This window comes from Toxorhynchites rutilus, chromosome 1 (genome assembly GCF_029784135.1).
Source record: "Toxorhynchites rutilus septentrionalis strain SRP chromosome 1, ASM2978413v1, whole genome shotgun sequence".
Taxonomy (NCBI): Eukaryota; Metazoa; Arthropoda; class Insecta; order Diptera; family Culicidae; genus Toxorhynchites; species Toxorhynchites rutilus.
In genome coordinates, this window is record NC_073744.1 from 129,643,107 (window position 1) to 129,662,452 (window position 19,346).

A 19,346-nucleotide genomic window follows, 5' to 3' on the forward strand; every position below is an offset into this window, starting at 1 on the left:
CTCAATCAAATAAAACCGCAGCATAAGCTTGATTGGATGCTGTTACTACATCATGTGCGCTAATGTGCATTATATTGCATTGTTCCAGCGCGCACAGTGTGTGACGGTGTGGACCAGAGACCCGACATTTGCCACTGTACAAATGTGATTATCAAACTATTTTAATGTGCAGCTTGATGCACGAGTATGAAAATCTACTAGCCTAGCAGTGAGGAAGAGAGAATTTTTAATTCAATTTAATTGTGCATCACATCCAGGGATTCCAGTTTCTAGTCTCACTTGTTAAGAACGAAATCACCAATCAAATTTCAATCGGATCAATATAAATGTTTGCTTTTGCTTTTCTCAGAATGACAAAGAAAAAAATAAATTGGACGCATAAATTTTCAGTTGCAATTTTGTTGTTTGTGCCAATGTCGGTCCGCAAATAGTTCCCTCCTGTGACCCTTCGCTACCCGTGCCGAGCCCTACTGCGGAGTAACGAAAAATCCTGTCAGCAGGCTGAATGAACACAGAAGACTACACCCACGCACGGTTTTCCCCCTTGCGGTTCGTGACATGGAACTGACCGTAGCGCAAAAATTCACACGCCATGGAAAATGAACAATTCGAACAATTTTGCTTATTGAAACAATTATGAGATTCAGAGAGTTGGTGTAATTACCACAGTGCACGGAATATCGTTCGAATGAAATTTTGGATGCAATAATACGGAGTTGAATGGAAAATGATTCGCGCGTACTGCGCATACGCTCGGTTACCCTCGGAGATCACTGTTTCCTTCGCTTCCCCGCATGGAAAGTCCACGACCAGGAGCCAAAGAGCTTTGGTGAGAGCTTTCTCCAACTTCAGACCGAATCACCTGTTTCAAGTATGCACACTTGACGTTTCGTGAAAACATGTTTCGAATTCTGTTTGCGAAAACGTTGGAGGTTAGAAAATGAAATTTTCGAGAATTTTGTTAAATATTTGCCTGGACTAGCGTTTATATTTCGACATTGATATCCGAAGATTTCATTAACATATTATGTTCTACCTTTCTCTTTCCTCTCGATTTTGAAAAAATGTGGCAAATTTTTTTTCAGATTTTCCAGCCATAAAAGAAGTGTCAGTATTAATTATTTATCATTATCTGACGTTTTATAACGACTCCTCAATAACGAGGCCTTTTCAAGACAGAAAAATTAGCCAAATTTGATTAATCAAATATGATGAAGAAAAAGAAACGAGAATTGAGTGTTGGTTTCCTGCTATGGATAGGACTTAGTGGGATTCTTTCTGAGCTAGACCCCCCCCCAATCGCAGCGGTAGACTTTCAACGAGTAGTAGGCATCTCTCATTTGGAACTAGCTGACCCGGCAAACTTAGTCCCGCCAAAAATTTATTTTCGTTATCACATCCACGTTTTCTTATTACGCGCATGTTCGTGAGTCCAATCGCAGAACTGTTCATTGATCGATCTTCTCGTCTACCCTTTACAATTATCTTTTACTATAAAATTCCTTGTACTTCTACCAAAACTCGTCATTATAATATCAGATTATTTTCAGACACAATTCTCGTTCAAGATTTTTCAACCACTTGCAAATAACATGTTTCTCCGTTACAAGGAACAAATGTTTGATACAGAAAATATGATAGAATGAAGACAGCCCTAAATCGGACAATTCCTTTCTCGAGTTTTGCTCTTATCAACACATTCGGTGATCCATTTTTATTTATATAGATAGAAAAAGGTGCGTTTTATCACATTAAAATCCATTTCCACTTTCGAACGAAGATTAATTTCGTTAGCACAAACATCAAATGGACTAACAACGCTTGTCAATGTGTAATTGTAGAACATTTCGAATTTTCCCATTTTCCTTCAGAGTTTTACGAAAAATTTTCAATTGTCATGTTTTATTGAAATATGTTCAAATATTCAAATATGTGAATTATTTTTCTGGGACCCCCTCTCCATTCCAGAGGAGGGAGGGGTGTCATACCATCATAGAAACATTTCTCGTACCCAAAAACTCTCACATCCCAAATTTGGCTTCATTTGCTTGATTAGTTCTCGAGTTATGCAGAAGTTTGTGTTTCATTTGTATGGTAGTCCCCATGCCCTCAGAGAGGGGGTAAGTGTGTCGAACCACCATAGACCATAGAAACATTTATTGCATTTAGGGAGCCGATCTGGCGTGGAGGTAACATCCATACTTCTCACGCTCAAGATCACGAGTTCAATTCTCACTCCCGACATTCTTCCAAAATGGAAGGTAAAAGTGACGAACCAGCCAGAAGCGTTGAAAGTCACTATAATACAGAAAAAAAAAAATTTATTGCATTTATTTATTGCAGCCTCCCCTTAGAGAGGGGGGAGGAGTGTCTAATCACCATAGAAACATCTATTGCACCCTAAAACCTCCACATGCCAAATTTGATTTCGTTTGTTTGGTTAATCCCCGTGTAATGCAGAAATTTGTGTTTCATTTGTATGGCAGCAAGCCACCCCCACCCCTCCCCTTACAGAGGGAGGAGAAGTCTCGAACTATCATAAGAACCTTCCCCGACCTCAAAAACCCCTACATACCAATTTTCATGTCGATCAGTTCAGTAGTTTCCTAGTCCATAAGAATCAGACAGACAGACAGAAATCCATTTATATATATATATATATATATACCATCGTTTTTGGGAATGTTCACAAAGGTCGGTCACATAGTTGGTTTTTTTTCATGTTGATATGCTCCTCGAGGCCGTGCCACACATTCTCAATGGAATGGACATCAGGTGGCCTGAGTGGAGCACCAATATGATCTAAGGTTATCGCTGTATGGATGTATGCCTTGAACCATTGACGTCTTAACGGTAGGTTTTCTTCAGAATTCCAAAAGTTCCCGAGGAATACGTTCATTTCTGCCATTATCTTCGCTATGCCAAGAAAACGCAGCTCACACCATTATGCAGTCTTCTTCATGTTCTACAGTTTTTACAGTGTATTTGGGATTGAGCTATTGCTTAGACGGACGCCACATATAACGCTACACCTGTTCGATTTAGAATTTTCTCTCCTTGATACATTCCGCCAAAATGTAATGCTCTTGGACGAGCCTTTCGCTTAATTTTTGAAACAGTTTAATAATCTACAGTCAATGGTAGTCGAAGGTTATCGAATTCTTTACTCCAAAAGCAAGCATAGGATCTAGACGATATGTGGTTTTAACGTAGGACCACGTCTTTCATTTCTATACCGGGGTGTAAAATCAAAGTTTCGAAAACGAAAGCGTTACGCCGGAGACCGAGATATTGAACGTTAATAGCTCCTAAACAACTGAACGAAATGGTACGATAAACACTTCATTCGAAAGATAAAATGTCTACGCGTTATATAGTTGTTACTTTTTTATCCAAAAACTTGTTTCAATAGCCTTAAAATCGCTTTCAATACAGGCTATTGAAATCACCAATCGTTATATTAGCGAGCGCCGCTTGTAAATCCACTCAGTTATAATTGAACAACGATTGGAGCATGTTGTCGCTGTTGTGGTGAAGCTAACTTCGTTCATCATGAAAGCGCTGATGAACGGTGTCACCAAGAGCCATTTTGTGCACCTTAGGCCAGAAGGGAATCCATTAGGAAGAGAGTGATGTCACTGAAAAGGCGACCAAGAAAGTACCAGCATCGAAAATTGGTTCCGCTTGAGGTATCGGAGCAGCCGCGACACACGCACACACACATACACGCGCGCAACTCTTTTCGTTGGCTGGTTATCGATCAGAATCCAGAAAGATGTGATCGTTGCTGCAAAATAATATGCCAGTTACCCTAGGAATTGAAAATTACATTCAAGCGAAAGAGTTTATTTTAATATTTTCTATCGATATAATACTGCGACCAAATACATTTGGTTTTGTAATTTTTTAACCCATTAACGAAAAATTTCTGTAAAAATTATTTTTTTGACGAAAGCCTTTGTTGTATTTTCGATTATTAACGCTGAAGGAATTCCAATGTTCAAGAATTATTTTTTTCCCATCTTCCATTTTCCGGGGAATGACTGTTCGAAGAATCGTACATTGGCCGAAACCCGCACTTTTTTGTTTTTGCAAGTACGAACATACTGCGAACTAAAAGTCACTTCAATGAGCAAATATACGTGTTCATACATGCATCAATTTTGGATTCCCGGAAGAACAAGAACAGGAGAATGGAGGTATCTAAGTATAAATCCAAATTAATCCACCTAAGGTGAGATGTGGCATTTTTTATTTCATGTAATTTTAACTTATTACTGACAGGCTTTTTCTTTCAAACGAAAGCATATGCTGTTATTTTTATTGTTAACTGTGGAGAAATGTCAATGCTTAAAAACTAGTCTCTCCAATTATCTATTTCCCGAAAAAATTGAACATTTTCCAAAACCTGTAAAGTACCAGAGCTAAAAAACAATGACATAGAGGGTTGGGAGGTCACACAAACAATCTCATTAGAATCCTCGCTACACGTACTGATCATTTCCTCCAGCTCCCCCACAAAAGAAATTCTACGGGCCGCCATCACCTAAGGTTGTTACGGACAAAAAATCATACAAATTTTCAATAATATTTGCTAAATTAATCGATATTTGCAAACATTCACAACTGAAAATGCAAGAATAAATGAAAAACCTTCCGTCTTCTAAAGTAAACAAATCAAAATGCGCAGCAGAGGTTAGATGTGTTGGTGTTGATTCAGCAGAAAAAAAATGTTCGTTATGGCCAACGTCCGATTTTTTGAACACTCAATTTCCCCGGCTGTTATTTTCCTGTATGCGGCTCAATCGAATGATTTTCGCTCTATATCACAATGTATGTTCTTTTATCAAAGCAATACTGTAGAAAACTTCACATATTTTTGTATTTTATTGAGGTTTTTAAGTGAAATTGAAAACATACTTGCTTTAAATCGAATTTATTATCCAATAAAGTTACTCAAAATTGAATGAAATCGATATAAGTGGTAGCTAATAAATGAAGCTATCTTTTGGTGCAAAAACATTACCATATGGTTCCTGTCCAAAGACATGAAAAATTATCAAAGTTGCTGTTCGATTTTTCGAACGCTTGGCCTAAAATGGGTTAATCAAGTGCAGTTATCAGGAAAGCTTCCGAATATTATTCTTCCCCATCAGTAGAATATTTTCGTATCCAATATTGGTGTACTAAAATCTTGTGCCTCCAACGTAACGCTCTCGTTTTCGAAGTCCCTCAAATATTCATTTATTCATTCATTCAGAATGGATTCAGATTCAATTTCAAACAAATGATCACTAAATCAACGATAGTCCTACGTCACCCTTGCGGTTATACCATAGATATAACCCACTTCCAGTTTTAATAAGACCAATCTAAACCAAACAAAAGTGAATGGACAAATGGCCGGTGGTAAGTCAGACCGGACCATGTGACATTTATATGATTTCGAGAAAAACGAACATAAAGTTCATTGCTTTGCAATTTTCTCTGAAATAGTACATTTTGCGATCATTCGCACCGAAGACCAGCATTTTTCACTGATCCGTACAGTCGGAGTGGACCAGGTTTATTTTTAAATATACTCAGAATGTGCACATTTTACACCAACGAGTTGGTTTGAATTCGGCGCTTGGATATTGTTTAAATTCAATATACAAATGATTGTCACATGGTCCGCTCTGACTGCATACTATGAGCGGTTTTCATTTATCAATCATAACCATTTCGATCCGTTATTCCTGGTGTATGCGTGATTTTCCAAATCTGATAAATGTGGTATGTAGCATACGTAATGCTTAACCAAATGTAATCAATAACTCGAAAATTTCAATTTTGCGACTTGGTTCCCTCTGACTTAACCCTTTCGCTACGAGCGTCGTCTATAGACGACATGAGAGTGATACTGCACATCGATCACACCAACGCGATGTGCATACTTTTCGGCGCAGTGCTCAGTACAGTACAGCAGTACAGCGGTAGCACTCCGGCCGAGCACACTGCCATATTTAAAGGGTTAACATCGACCAAATATAATAGATGGATAGCACAGCAGCGGAACTCCATACAATTCACTGACTAAAAAGTGTCCACATTTTCAATCCTTGTTTACATGAAGAATAAATTTTTTTCAGGCATACTTGATTCGTGAGTGTATGTATTTCTAGCTGTCTTGACGCAAGGTATTTAATGAAGAATGATAAGATGGGAAGGTTTATATATACATGTTCATTTTACTTAAGTTTATTCCAAATTTATATTGCCCTTATATTAACCACTCAGTGCAATTTTATCAAAATTTGAAAGAGAAATTAAGAAAGGAATGTGTTTTTTCATTATTTTTTTCTGATATGGTTATTACAAATCCACGATTACTTTAGTTTTATGATTTACTCCCCATTATTTATCAATTTCTTTTTTTGCTTTTCGTTCTTTGATCTATCATTTTGATGGTTCAATTTGAGAGGTTTAAAATTGCGAAAATATTGCGTCAAGATAGAAATTTGTTTTGAAAGAACGAATTGTGGAAAATGAAGTGGCAAATTTTCTCAGCTTTATTTATTCTGCTGCCATATCTGCTTTAAGTTATTCTGTAATCCTGTAATATAGTTCTGAGTTTGTTGAGTGACAGATTGAAGTTGAATAATAAAAGCATAAGATTTCATTCGATATACAAGATTCTGTTAACTTAGCTTAACTTAACGAGCGATCAAGCGAAAAACAAATAAGTTTATACCAATTAGGGAGAGTGTAAAAATGTCCACGCGGAAGGCTCCCGACACGCTGAACAATGGAATATTTGAGAGGTTAGGTAGAATGTCGCAAGATTTGCGAGATAGGGTCATCGATAGATTGGAGAAAATAGGCGCTCTACATAGAATCGACCAAAAAGGAATCCGCCATTGAAAATAGGGCTCCTTAGATCAAGCCATGGGGCGTGACGAATGTATTGTCGAAGAGTCCGGTAGAAAGGATGAAAGCTTGAATATTCGTTCATTGATCCACTGACGAGCTTCTGGTTGATCGGCACATCATTCGGCCTAGTATTTCTTTCATTCAATTTATTTATTCTTTTAGGCTCATTAGCATTTTAGCTGTAACAGAGCCGGGTTTTAATCGTGAACATGTCACATGTTTTTATAAATTTTACATTTAGGTGTAAGAGTTTTTTGTTCTGTTCCATTATATTATGGTAAATTACACAGTAGTAGCCATTTATGCCATTTATCTTTCTGTTCTTCCATTGTTCAGCTGACTGGACAGCGGAGACAGTTAGTGATCATTGTTGGGTTATTAATAGCACAATAGCCCGATGTTTCTAGCAGAGTAGAACAGTTGTATGAATGAATCGATCTTCATTCGACCGTGGATCGATCTCCATCGCTGATGATTGTTGCGTGGACGTAGTTATCCTATTACAACACAAAGATGACCAATTGAGGGCCCTGAGTTTTGAACTCACGATCGATCGCTTAGTAAGCGAACCCGCAACCAATATGGCTACGAAGACCCCTCCCCCTCCTTCGGTATAATGAAACTTTGTAGAAAAGCAGCGAGAATACTCTGACCACCCAGAGCCAGAGGTAATTTCGACAGTAACAGTGCCGGAGCATATCGATATTCGTCAAGAAGGGTGGACGCATAAAAACGGCCAACTACCCACGTGCAGACCTGCCGTATATTTCAGATTGATAGAAACATCGTCAGTCAAATTCGTCAATCCCTCTATCTCTCACTCTATCTATCTATCTATCTATCTATTTATCTTTTTTTCTTTCAAATAAATAAAAACTATATCAAAGAAAAAGGAACAGTATTTTGATCGCGTAGCCCTTTCTACCATCCCCGTTTGAGGGATATCCAGCAGCTGATAATTTACGGGAGTCGCTTTTTACGCGGAGGATATGTTCCGCCTAAACGAAAACCGCATAAAAGAAAACCGCGTCAATTCTAAAATACGCGTTAAAATAAACCGAGTAAATTTAAATATCCGTGTAAAAATATAACAAACAGTGAATTATTAGTTCAAAATGCAACCCATATTCTAACAATTAGTTAACTGATTTTTTTTGCATGCTGAATTCCCTCCATTTTCGTCAAGATGCATTTGCTTCTCCTCTGGACATGATTTGACTTCGTGTGCGTGGTAGTTCTTGGGATATACACAGTGCATTCAAAAAGTTCCGGGACTACCGGGCTCTCAAATCGGCAAGTGGCGCTATCTCTGCTCCAATGCGCGAACTACCTTCCGCCAACTTCTGACCAGCTACCGTTTCCACCGTGAACCGTTATCTTGATTCAGTAGCTAGTTTTGGCTGATAAGAGTAACGCAGTGATTTTTTGTCGCGTCACAATTTTAATTATGGAGCAGAGAGCAGCCATCAAATTTTGTGCCTCCAGGGCAAACAGTGAATGTGGTCTTCTACAAAAGTGTCCTGGAACGATTATTGGCACGGATACGGCGCGTGCGGCTCATAATGGGTTGTCCGAAAAGTTCATGTCGATTTTTGGGAAAACAAAAATATAATTTTCAATCAAAGCATTATAATTTAATTTTATATCCACAGTTCTGTTTCACAATCTTTTGTCATCTTTCACACAGCTTAAATATTCTATCCTCCCAAAGGATGTTTGCTTCCTCGTCGAAAGCTGCTGCGAGCCATACATGTGAGAAACACGTTGCTTGGTTTCAGCTCATAATACAGAATCCATTCCAAATCCTACCAGAAACAGAGTATATCTTTCTACGGGCGAAGACCTGATATGTAGAAGAATTAATAAGCATGGTATAAATACTCGCATAAACGGAAATGCTAGTGTTTCGCCTGACCTTTTGATCGTATATGTTTTTTACCGAAAAACCTACAACATCACTACAGTCAATTGCAGAGAAATCAATTTTCAAATTTTCACTGAATTCATCATCCATGCTTTGGAATGAATCTTTACTCAACAAATGAGGAAAGCATATCAGCAGTGGAAGATTTATTGAATTTTTCCTAATTTTTATGATAATTAGTACGGTTATACATATATTTACCATAGTCCCATCATTAAAGTTGATTCTATTTTGAATCAGACGAACAAAGAACACATAAAATCTTTCTATATTCACTGTGGATTTAAACATTTTCTCTTTTAGACTCTGAAATGTATTCATACACTAATAACTCTGGGGATACATCTACATACACATTATCTTCAACAAAGCAATGTTGTTCCTCAAATCTTGTTATAATTTCATAAATTCATCAGACAATTTGGTTTCATAAAATTTTCTACCACTGTTTTGGAAAGCCTCGAAACAATTGAGTAGAGATAAAAAAAAGTTAAGTACAGCTTTGCGTCTAGAGAATTTAACTTGATGTTAGATATATATTTACAAGTGCGAACCGGAGAACTATCATGACAGAATACTTTGACATGGAAACCAGTATATTTATTACGAATAATGTAAAGAGTATAAAAATTAGGAAAAACCAGGATCATTTCAGAAAAATCAGGATAAATTGAGTGTCCGTCAGGATATCAGGGAGCTTACGAAAAAGTCTGGGAAATCCTGAAAAATCAGGAAAGTTGGCATCTCTGCGCGTATCATGAACTCCATACCGGTTGAGCAGTTTTTTTTTCTTCTTCTATAGGAGCATTGTACCACTGCGACCATTAGTTTGATCTATTGTAGTGCACTCCAGTTTGCTATGTATGCAGTGTCAGTTCTTTCCATCACTCAGGGAATAAGTGATAGTCGCACCAGGACTTTGCATATCCCCCCCACGAAGGTATGACTTCCTTTATGAAGTTCCTTACCCGTTTTGGTTCAGCAGACGAAATCTCGTTAGGCATAAGAATGCCCTTTCCAAGAATTCGCAGTCTTCGCTGAATTAGTGTACTGCATTGACACAGTGAATGTTCCGAAGTCTTAGCTTCGAAATTGCAGAAACGACAGTTATCATCTGCCAGTTTTTCGATTTTTTAAGGTGATATCTGCTCGGACAGTGTCCGGTCAATAGACAGGATAATGTACTCAAATCTGCCTTATTCAAGCTGAGTAGGTGGCGTGTTATTCTGTTACAAGGTGCAATGAATAATTTGGATTGTCTTGGTGTTGATAGAGTTGGCTTCAATCATTGATATTTCCCAGGTTTTGAGCTCCGATTTCATGCATGATGTAGATAATCCACAAAATGGCTCAGGCCCGACGAATTTAGTTGAAGATCCTAATCTTGCTAAGAGATCGGCTTTTTCATTACCTTCTATACCGCAGTGACCAGGCACCCAGTATAGGTTAACTTCGTTAGTAATAGCTAGTTGTTTTAAGGATAAAATACATTCCCAAACTAGCCTTGACTGACATGTGTATGCTTTTACTGCATTAAGAGCTGCTTGGCTATCTGAGAAGATACAGATATTGGCATACCTGTATTTTCTAGTCAAACAAATATTTGTACATTCTGCTTGAAAAACTGTAGGCCACTGTCCCATTGGAATTGACATGTCGATTCCTGGTCCAGTAACACCAGCTGCCGTAGATTTACCGATTTTAGATCCATCGGTATAAAACAAGAGTAATCCTGGACGAGTTTTGGGAGCACCTTCTTCCCATTCGTTGCGATTGAATTCAATCACTTTGAAGGGAACACTGAAGTTAGTCTTTGTTTCCATCCAGTCTTCATTCATGCTTACTATAGTGTTCAGTTGAAAATCTTTCAGGATTTGCAAATGCCCTGTGAGATCTCCTTCTAGAAAATGTTTTATACGTTTCAGCCTAAGAGCACCTTTTTCCGCTTCAAGTTGCACATATTGGTGCAAGGGAAGAAGGTATAAAAGAGCATCTAGGGCTTTGGAAGGTGCGCTAGTCATTGCTCCAGTTATTGATAAGCATGCCAGACGTTGTAGTTTATCGAGCTTTTTCTGAGCTGATATTTGTGTAGTTTTAGGCCACCACACTAGCGAAGCATATGTTAGTCTGGGTATCACAATTGCCGAGTAAATCCCACTAGTCCCGAATATACTACTACAACTCCAGAGAGCAGTCTGGGCTTCAGATATTACATACTCCAGTTGGTCGTTCCAATTTAGTTTTGGTCAAGCATGACATCTAAATATTTGGTTCGTTTTGAAAGCTCCAATTGTACACCTCCCAATCTAAGAGGTAGAATCTTATACTTTCTTTTTCTGGTAAATGGAATTATGACTGCTTTTGAAGGATTAACACTAAGTCCTTCCAAGTTGCACCATTTGAGTGTGTAGTTAAGGGCTGTTCGCATTCTATTGGAAACAGTATACTCACATTTACCCCTCACTAAGATGATTATGTCACCAGCAAAACCAATGACTTCGTATCCTAAATTAGCTAGGTTATTAAGAAGATCGTCAACAACTAGGGACCACAACAGAGGAGACAGAACTCCTCCTTGAGGGCAACCTCTAGTAGGTTTCGTTGCTAGAGTAGATCCTCCTAATTTAGCTGTTATTAATCGGTTGGTTAACATGGCATGTATCCAGTTGGAGATGCACATGTCAAAACGGTTCCCGGAATAAATCGCCACAGAAAACGACTGCAACAGAAACCACCGCTTATAAAATGTGTAGTAGGCTATAAATATTGTGGCGCGGTATTGTATTTCAAAACAAGAATTAACCGGGCAAACGTATCGCCCCAGGCAAACGTAACGCCCCGGGCAGACGTATACCGTCCGACGCTCGCTAGAGCTCGGTCGGACATTGCTAAAGGATCGTATCCTATGTTTCAAACTAACCGGGCAATCAGTGGATCCCAGGTTTGCGTGCGAGACACCGCCGCTTCCGACGGCGGGTCGGCGGTGGACTCGGATTGCGTCATCTTGGCGGCATGGGCCGCCTCGATTCCTTATCCTCGCCAAATGGGGACTTCGTCCCCATTACATTGTCCTCAGAATAAATTTCGAAAAACGAGAACAAGAGAATAAATTTATAATAGAAATGTGAGGCACATGATGTTTTTCCCGCGCCAAATATTTCTAGCCTACTACACTTTTTCTAAGCGGTTGTTTCTGTTGCAGTTGTTTACTGTGGCGATTTATTCCGGTCACCGTCAAAACTACATTTTTTTATAGCTTTATTTATAGAGTTGTAGGATGCATTGTCAAATGCTCCCTCAATATCAAGAAAAGCTGTAAGTGAGATTTCTTTAGCATCAAAAGACTTCTCTATTTTTGAAATTAACGTGTGAAACGCTGTTTCAGTTGATTTATTTGCTTGGTAGGCAAATTGATATTTGCTCAATGGTCTCCTGTTCAAATATGATGATTTGATATGGAGATCAATGACCTTTTCCATCATTTTTAAGATGACAGATGTTAGGCTAATTGGTCTATACGCTTTGGGAGTCGTCCTGTCACGTTTGCCAGCCTTGGGAATAAATATAACCCGGACTTCTCACCATTTACTAGGAATGTAGCTTATTACCATACTAGCTCTAAACATCTCCGTTAGAAGAGGGACAGTGATATCCTTGCTTTTTTGTAACAGCACCGGATAAATCCCGTCTGGTCCTGGAGATTTAAAGGGCTTCAAGGAATCCACTGCCCATTCAACCCTTGACTTCGTGAAGACCGCCCTAGCCAATTCATTAGCTCTATTCTCGGCTCTGATTAGACAAGATTGAGCTGTGTTGAAGACCTGTGCGTGTCCGGAAATCAATTGGATTGAGCCTGGGAAGTGTGTTTCCATCATGTGTTAATAATAAGTGTTTCCTGGGAATGTTATATTGACCATTTCCTTTTTTCAGACTACCAAGTCCGTTGTTATGATCCTTAGAAAGGGCTTTATGAAGCCTTGCTACAACAGGTAAACTTTCTACCTGTTCACAGGTGAACTTCCAATCCTTTCTCTTAGATTTACGGATTTCTATGTAATATTATGTTAGACAGTTTTTGTGATCTGTCCAATCAGAGGTAATTTTTGCTTTGTTGAAAAGTTTTCTAGACAATTTTCTAAGCCTTTCAAGTTTTTTATTCCACCAAGATGCGTCCTTCCTTGAAGTTTTTTGCTTCAGTGGACAGTTTTTTTCGAAGGTGGATTTAATATTGGTTTCAAATTCTGATGAAACTATTTCAAGCTGTTCAGTGGAAGAAATACCTTCCACTGATATCAAAATTTTCTCCTGAAGTCTGGAATGATAACTATCCCAATTTGTTTTTCTCGGATCTCTGAATTGTTTAGCAGTTTAAACGCTTTGCATTTCATTACATTTTGTCAATTTATTGATTGTAGCCTACATTTAACTGTCTCAATCCGTCTTTGTCTTTTTATTCAGCACTTCTCTATACTACTAATCGATTTTCAGTTGTTTAGTTTTGTATAGAAATTGAGTATTCTATTACTGCGATTTTGTCCATGATTTATTTGGCTGAGACCGAAAAATTCTACTTTGCCGAATGTAAAATATAGCGTTTCATTCTTCCCGACGACATGAAGTAGAATGCTTTCATTATCGTTGTTGGTGCTTTAGTTTGATTAGGGTCACCATATATGAACAACATTATTTCTATTTAGTTGCACAATGTTCCAATGTTTCCATACATGTCTTCGTTTCTGACGTTTATGTCTCAGGTGGTTTCAGTTGCTAGAAGAATATGAAAGGCCCATGAGAGTAAATTCTTGCGAATATTTTTCGCAGGGCTTTTTATGTTATCGAATGTCAAAACATTTTTCAAAGACCATATGTTATCATCCCATGACCATATTTCGAGGAGGAACCATATTTTTTGACGTAGAACTACGTCGTTTATTAAGGGTGCTAAATCAGAAAAAAGGCCACGTTTTTATAAAATAAAGTTAACGTTAATAACTATTTTTGCTGTGAACGGATTTTAACGACATACCAATCGAATCTGAAATTTTCTAAGATGTGTTTGATATGCTATACATTACTATCCCATAGTCTGTATATGGATTAAATTGATGAAAATTGGAAGCAATCTCATTTCCCCATACATTTGTTCTGTCCATTTGTGTGCTTTCCCGAACAGAGCTGTCAATAACGAGCAACGAAGAGGAAATCGTAAGATTTGAAGTGTCCGTGACCAAAAGAAAAGAAGGTGAATAACGAATGGGAATATTTGCCTACAGTATAAACAGTGGATCTCGCTGAGGTAAACGTTCATTCATCGTGAGGACATCAATTGGAAAACACCGTTGCTAGGCTAGATAGGCTATCATCGGCTCACCAAGAAAATAATTGTTCTGGAATTCTGCCTGTGATTTGGTTTCGCATGGCGATAGCAAAACTCTTTCCACCAAGGATAACAACAAAGCTAATCTAAACAGGCAATATTAATAGAAAGGGCTTTCGTTGAGAAGAGCGCAAAACGGAGATAAGTGTGTGTATATTTAGATGCTTCAAGCTATTAACATTGTTTGTTTTCCGTCATCATAAACGCTTCGTTGGTGTCTTTGACATTGCATCAATGCATTGAACTGACGCCATGACGAAGCAGGCGTTAAGGTTGTTCACCAAAAGATTATTTGGGGAATACCAAGGATCTTGAATGTCGTGCTGGAATGTTATAAGTTATTTGGATTCGCGTGCTAGTCGCAAAACTTCAACTAGGATTGCATTTGCGCTAATCTTGATCATAATGAAACAATGCTACTCTTTTCGAGGTTGTTGCGATTAACAGAAAGATATTCGTTCGTTTATTTATTCACCATGAAAGTAAATTTCGTTCTGGAATTTTGTATATGTTTTGGTTTCGCTCACCAGTAGCAAAACTTTCTCCGCTAAGGATGACCTGCGCTTATCGTGAGCATGAGATAGTAATGCAACTTTTTTCGAGGCCAGTAAAATTAACAGAAGCGTTTCTTTCGAGAATAGCGCAAAATGATGAGAAGTTTTTATATTTCTAGTAGCTTTGAGCCACCAATGTATGTAATGTAGGTTCTGTATGCATGCTATGACAAACGCTTGTTTGGCTCTTTATTTACGTTGTACGAACGATTCCTAGAGGTGCGATTCCACTGAGGTAGCATGATAATTGATACTTGAAAATATTGTCATTGTTTGTTGTTTCTATACGGTTCCAAAGATATATGGATGTAGTTATAAGATGTTGAATAATGGTACTGGTGCAACAATTGCGAAAAATGCCACCGGAATAGCGTTCGAGTTAAATTTTCAATGAATTGACAAGAAACAAATTGCGATATACGATAGGGCTAGTGTATTCTGCGAGGGCAAGAATGAATCATCAATCAACTATTGACAATTGATTCTACAATGAAAAAAAAACCCATTTCAGAACGATCAAACCATTCTACAAAACAGTTAGTTCTAAAATTTCACAGCATTATTAAATAATATCCGAAGTTTAAAACAAGCGACTTGAATAAAATAACAGCGTAGTTCTACGTCAACAATACTGTCGTGTCTTGGATACAACCTTCTATAATTTTTTTCATTTAAAAGGCCTCTAACATTCTGAAACCCCTTTCTCGAGTTTAATTGCTCAGAAATGTTGTTAAACATTTTGTTTGGTTTGATGTGTCATTTCATTATGAAGAGACTGACAGTAGCACAACACTTGTGAATTGTGCAAAATTTTCACGAAAACCTTGTTTCAGCTCGAGAAACTCATCGCGTTCACCGTCCATTTTACGACCAACATAAAGTTCTATAGTTGTATTAAAAAAATGTACTTGATTGAGACTTTTATGCCAAATAACCAACTTGCAGGTATTCTAAGTGGCAAGTTCCGGTTTAACAGAAAATGAGCAAAAACCAAACCAAAATACTGTTTCTTTGGTACAAAACTTGATTCTAAAGAAAAATTTCATTGTGATATGCGTTTTTATGACTGATTTTCATTGAAAGATGTCCATGCCATAAGAATTATATAAGCACGTGCATATATAATTATACCGTCATTCGCGGAATGAAGTTTCTTTTGCTGACAAACACTTGGTTACGCATTCGCTTACTAAGCGATTGAGTTCAAACTCAGGGCCCTCAATTGACCATCTTTGTGTTGTTATAGAATAACTACGTCCACGCAACCATCATCAGCGATGGAGAACGATCCACGGTCGAAATTAGAGATGTGCAAACCAGCTCATCATGGTGAACAGTTCAGATCAGTTCAGCTCACCTAAAAGAGCTGTTCTTTATGAACAGCTCTTCAGCTCAGTTGTCAATACGCTATACTCATCGGAAAACAAAATGTTACTGCGTGTGTACTGGAGCAAAATTATCGTAAATTTTTGTCATTTCTCTAGTCTCTTTCTTTATTCGTCATTTCTCTAGTGGAAGGGAATCGATTCGGAGGTAAGTATTTTATTTTTGTTATTGTTATGTTTTATGTTTGTTATTTTTGTTATGATACATTTTTTTAGGTTCCGCGCAGGAAGCGATGGATATCAGTTTGGCGAATGATGCACAATCTCAACAACTTCGCCACACAACTATAGTTCTACAACAGTACACCCAGCGAAAACCATCACCATTACTACCATTGCATAATTTTCAAAGTGAGCTGAAGAGCTGTGCGTTTTTTTTTGCGAGCTGTTCCGTATCAACTCACTTTAAAGAGTCGACTCTTTGGAACAGCTCATGAGCGGATGGCACATCTCTAGTCGAAATAAGATCGATTCATCCATACAACTGCTCTGCTCTGCAAGAAACATCGGGCTGCTTTTCTACAAATAACCCAACAATGATCAATATCAACTGTCTCCGCTGTCCGGTTTGCTGAACAATGGAAGAACAGATAGAATACCCTTACGCCTAAATGGCTACTACAGTGTAATTTACCATAATGTAATGGAACAGAAAAACCTAACGCCTAAATGGCTCTACTACTACTACTGTGTGATTCACAATTTATAGAAACATAAACATATGTACATGTACACGATAAAAACTCGGCTCTGTTACTGATAAAATGCTAATGAGCCTAAGAAATAAATAAATGGGATAAAAAAAAAGACTGTCGCATTCAAATGATCGTATAATACTAGTTTATTTCTATTCCACCAATGGTGCACCAATGTAAACCCTGAATAAGAAGGTACAGCAGGATGGAGATAACTGCTTATGCTGGTTTTGTTTATTTAAGAATGTGTAGGGAAAGAAAGATTATATTGTTTACGAAGGAAATATTCTAAGGAAAAGGCAATACAAAGTTTATATCTATCTACGCTATGTTTATACTCTAATCCAGGGGTTTTCAAATGGTGCTCCGCGAAGTTATAGCAAATGCTCCCACTTCAAAGCCCACCTTAAAAAAAAATCTTTAATCTAATTTCGTAACTGTGACGAGCAATCGAAATAGAGTTGTTCCCAGTTGGGTAATGTCAATGCAAATAGGATTTGTTTTGTTCATTAAAAAATGCAGGTGCTCCGTTAAATGTTTTTGCTATAAATAGTGCTCTGCCATAAAAAAAATCGGAAACCCCCTGCTCTAATCTATCCTATCCTACAAGCCATGTTGTATAACTATATGTCGACTACATAGATTTTACGAATAAATTATGTTTTTTTGCATAATTGCAATCATCATCATCAGAATTAATTGAATAAAAAATATATAAATAGTTCAATTTATATATTTTTTTATTATTGACAAATTTTCTGGTGTTAACATGAATACTAATGAATGATGAAATACTAACAAATTTTCATTCTTCTTATTGCAGTGGTGTGCGACGAAGACATAACGCCCAACCCACTGAACAATCATCGCAGACATTCGCAGCCAATTCAATATCCAGGTGCACCACAAATCACCGGACCTCGTCAGCCTTATCCCACCGGTAAGGTGAAATCCTCCGAGGGTAGACTGATCAAAGCAAAATCAAACTCCAAAGCGAAGGCAAATGTCCGAACCCCGCTGCCGCAAGGGAAACTTAAGCTGGCACCGGGGCCACTAGCACCCGTGTACAATGTGAGCCTGGAGGTGCCCGATGTGCGGAGCGGTTCGCGTACACGACCCATCCCGATCTACGTTCCGCCCGGGTTTGGCACCATGGGAATCATTCGATTCGCGGGTGGTGAACGAACCGAGGACTACCGCTTCCACCACAATGGGTACGAGTACACACCGGAGAAGATTTTCATTCCGGAAGGCGAGCTGCTGAACGAGGGCGCCGGCAATGGAGACGCTTCGCCTGGGATAGACAACTGCGACATCAAGTGCGAACCGAAGGAGTTCCGTTGTGACAAGAGTTGTGCGTGCATCCACACTGATTTGCACTGTAATGGACAAGCGGATTGCATTCTCTCGGAGGATGAACAAAACTGCGAAGTTGTCCACCAGGAGCTGGCCAAGCAGATGAAGGACAGTTGTGAAGCGAGCGGAACGCACGTATTGTGCGCTACCACTCGCACATGTATCGCAAGGGATTGGCTCTGTGACGGGGATGACGATTGTGGAGATTTCACCGACGAGACGCACTGCGGCAACAAGCACGAGTGCACGGAGGGAAAGTACAAGTGTCAGAATGAGTTGTGTATTCCACCGGAGTGGGTCTGCGATGGCGATAACGACTGTACCGATCTGTCGGATGAGCTGAACTGTAGCAGAAAGTAAGTATGATCACGAGATGTTTAAATCGATTTACTCAATTTACTTGTTTACTCGATTGACCAAACCTATGGTACGTTTGGGGGATTGTGTTATGAGCAGTCAACCAATCCTTCGCGTAATGGCGTAATAACCATACCATAATATTTTCATTCTTATGCTGCTTTTTACAAATTATCTGTGCAGGATTGCGCAAACAGTTCTTTGTGTGATTCTGTGACCTTCATCGCAAACAAACGAAAACACACTTAGCACGAACAACGCCCACAAATAGGAGAACAAAACCTCACAAAACTGTTTGTCTCTCCCCAGCGCGTGGGGCGGAAAACGTGACATGAATCAAGCCCCGCTATTTATGACTCACCCGTTATACAGCCATTCCACGCTAAACTGAAAAATAAAAAAAACGGATCTAGTGTTTGCAAAACTACCACTATTCACGAAAATCTGAGAATAACTACATCGGTTTGGTATAGAATGGTTATATATGGATACATGTCCTATAGAGTAACATATACACCCAAAATTGAGCACATGTTTTGTCGTCCCGATTTCTTACATGAGCCTAAAAATAACAGAAAATGTCATGACCAGTGCCACAAATTATCAAAATTTATTCACGAATGAAGGAGTTAGCTTTTTCCCAGTGTCAGATGAATTCTCTTCTGTTGAAACACAATCATTATCTGTTACAATTAATATAACACAAGAGTCGAGACGCGTGAACTTTGTTTAGTATATTGAACGAAAACAGCATGAATGAATATCGAAAAGCCTGCATTCAGGCAC

At 38.5% G+C, this 19,346-nt stretch overlaps 1 protein-coding gene across 3 annotated transcripts in view; it reads left to right on the plus strand.

The window, feature by feature from the left end:
- LOC129763501 (low-density lipoprotein receptor-related protein 4) overlaps window positions 1–19,346 on the plus strand; it is a 99,632-nt gene that overhangs the window by 22,995 nt on the left and 57,291 nt on the right. For all 3 annotated transcript variants that reach the window (XM_055762626.1, XM_055762625.1, XM_055762627.1), the window contains exon 3: window positions 17,671–18,559. In XM_055762626.1, the coding sequence (XP_055618601.1) occupies window positions 17,671–18,559 (889 nt within the window). The remainder of the gene's footprint in view (window positions 1–17,670; window positions 18,560–19,346) is intronic.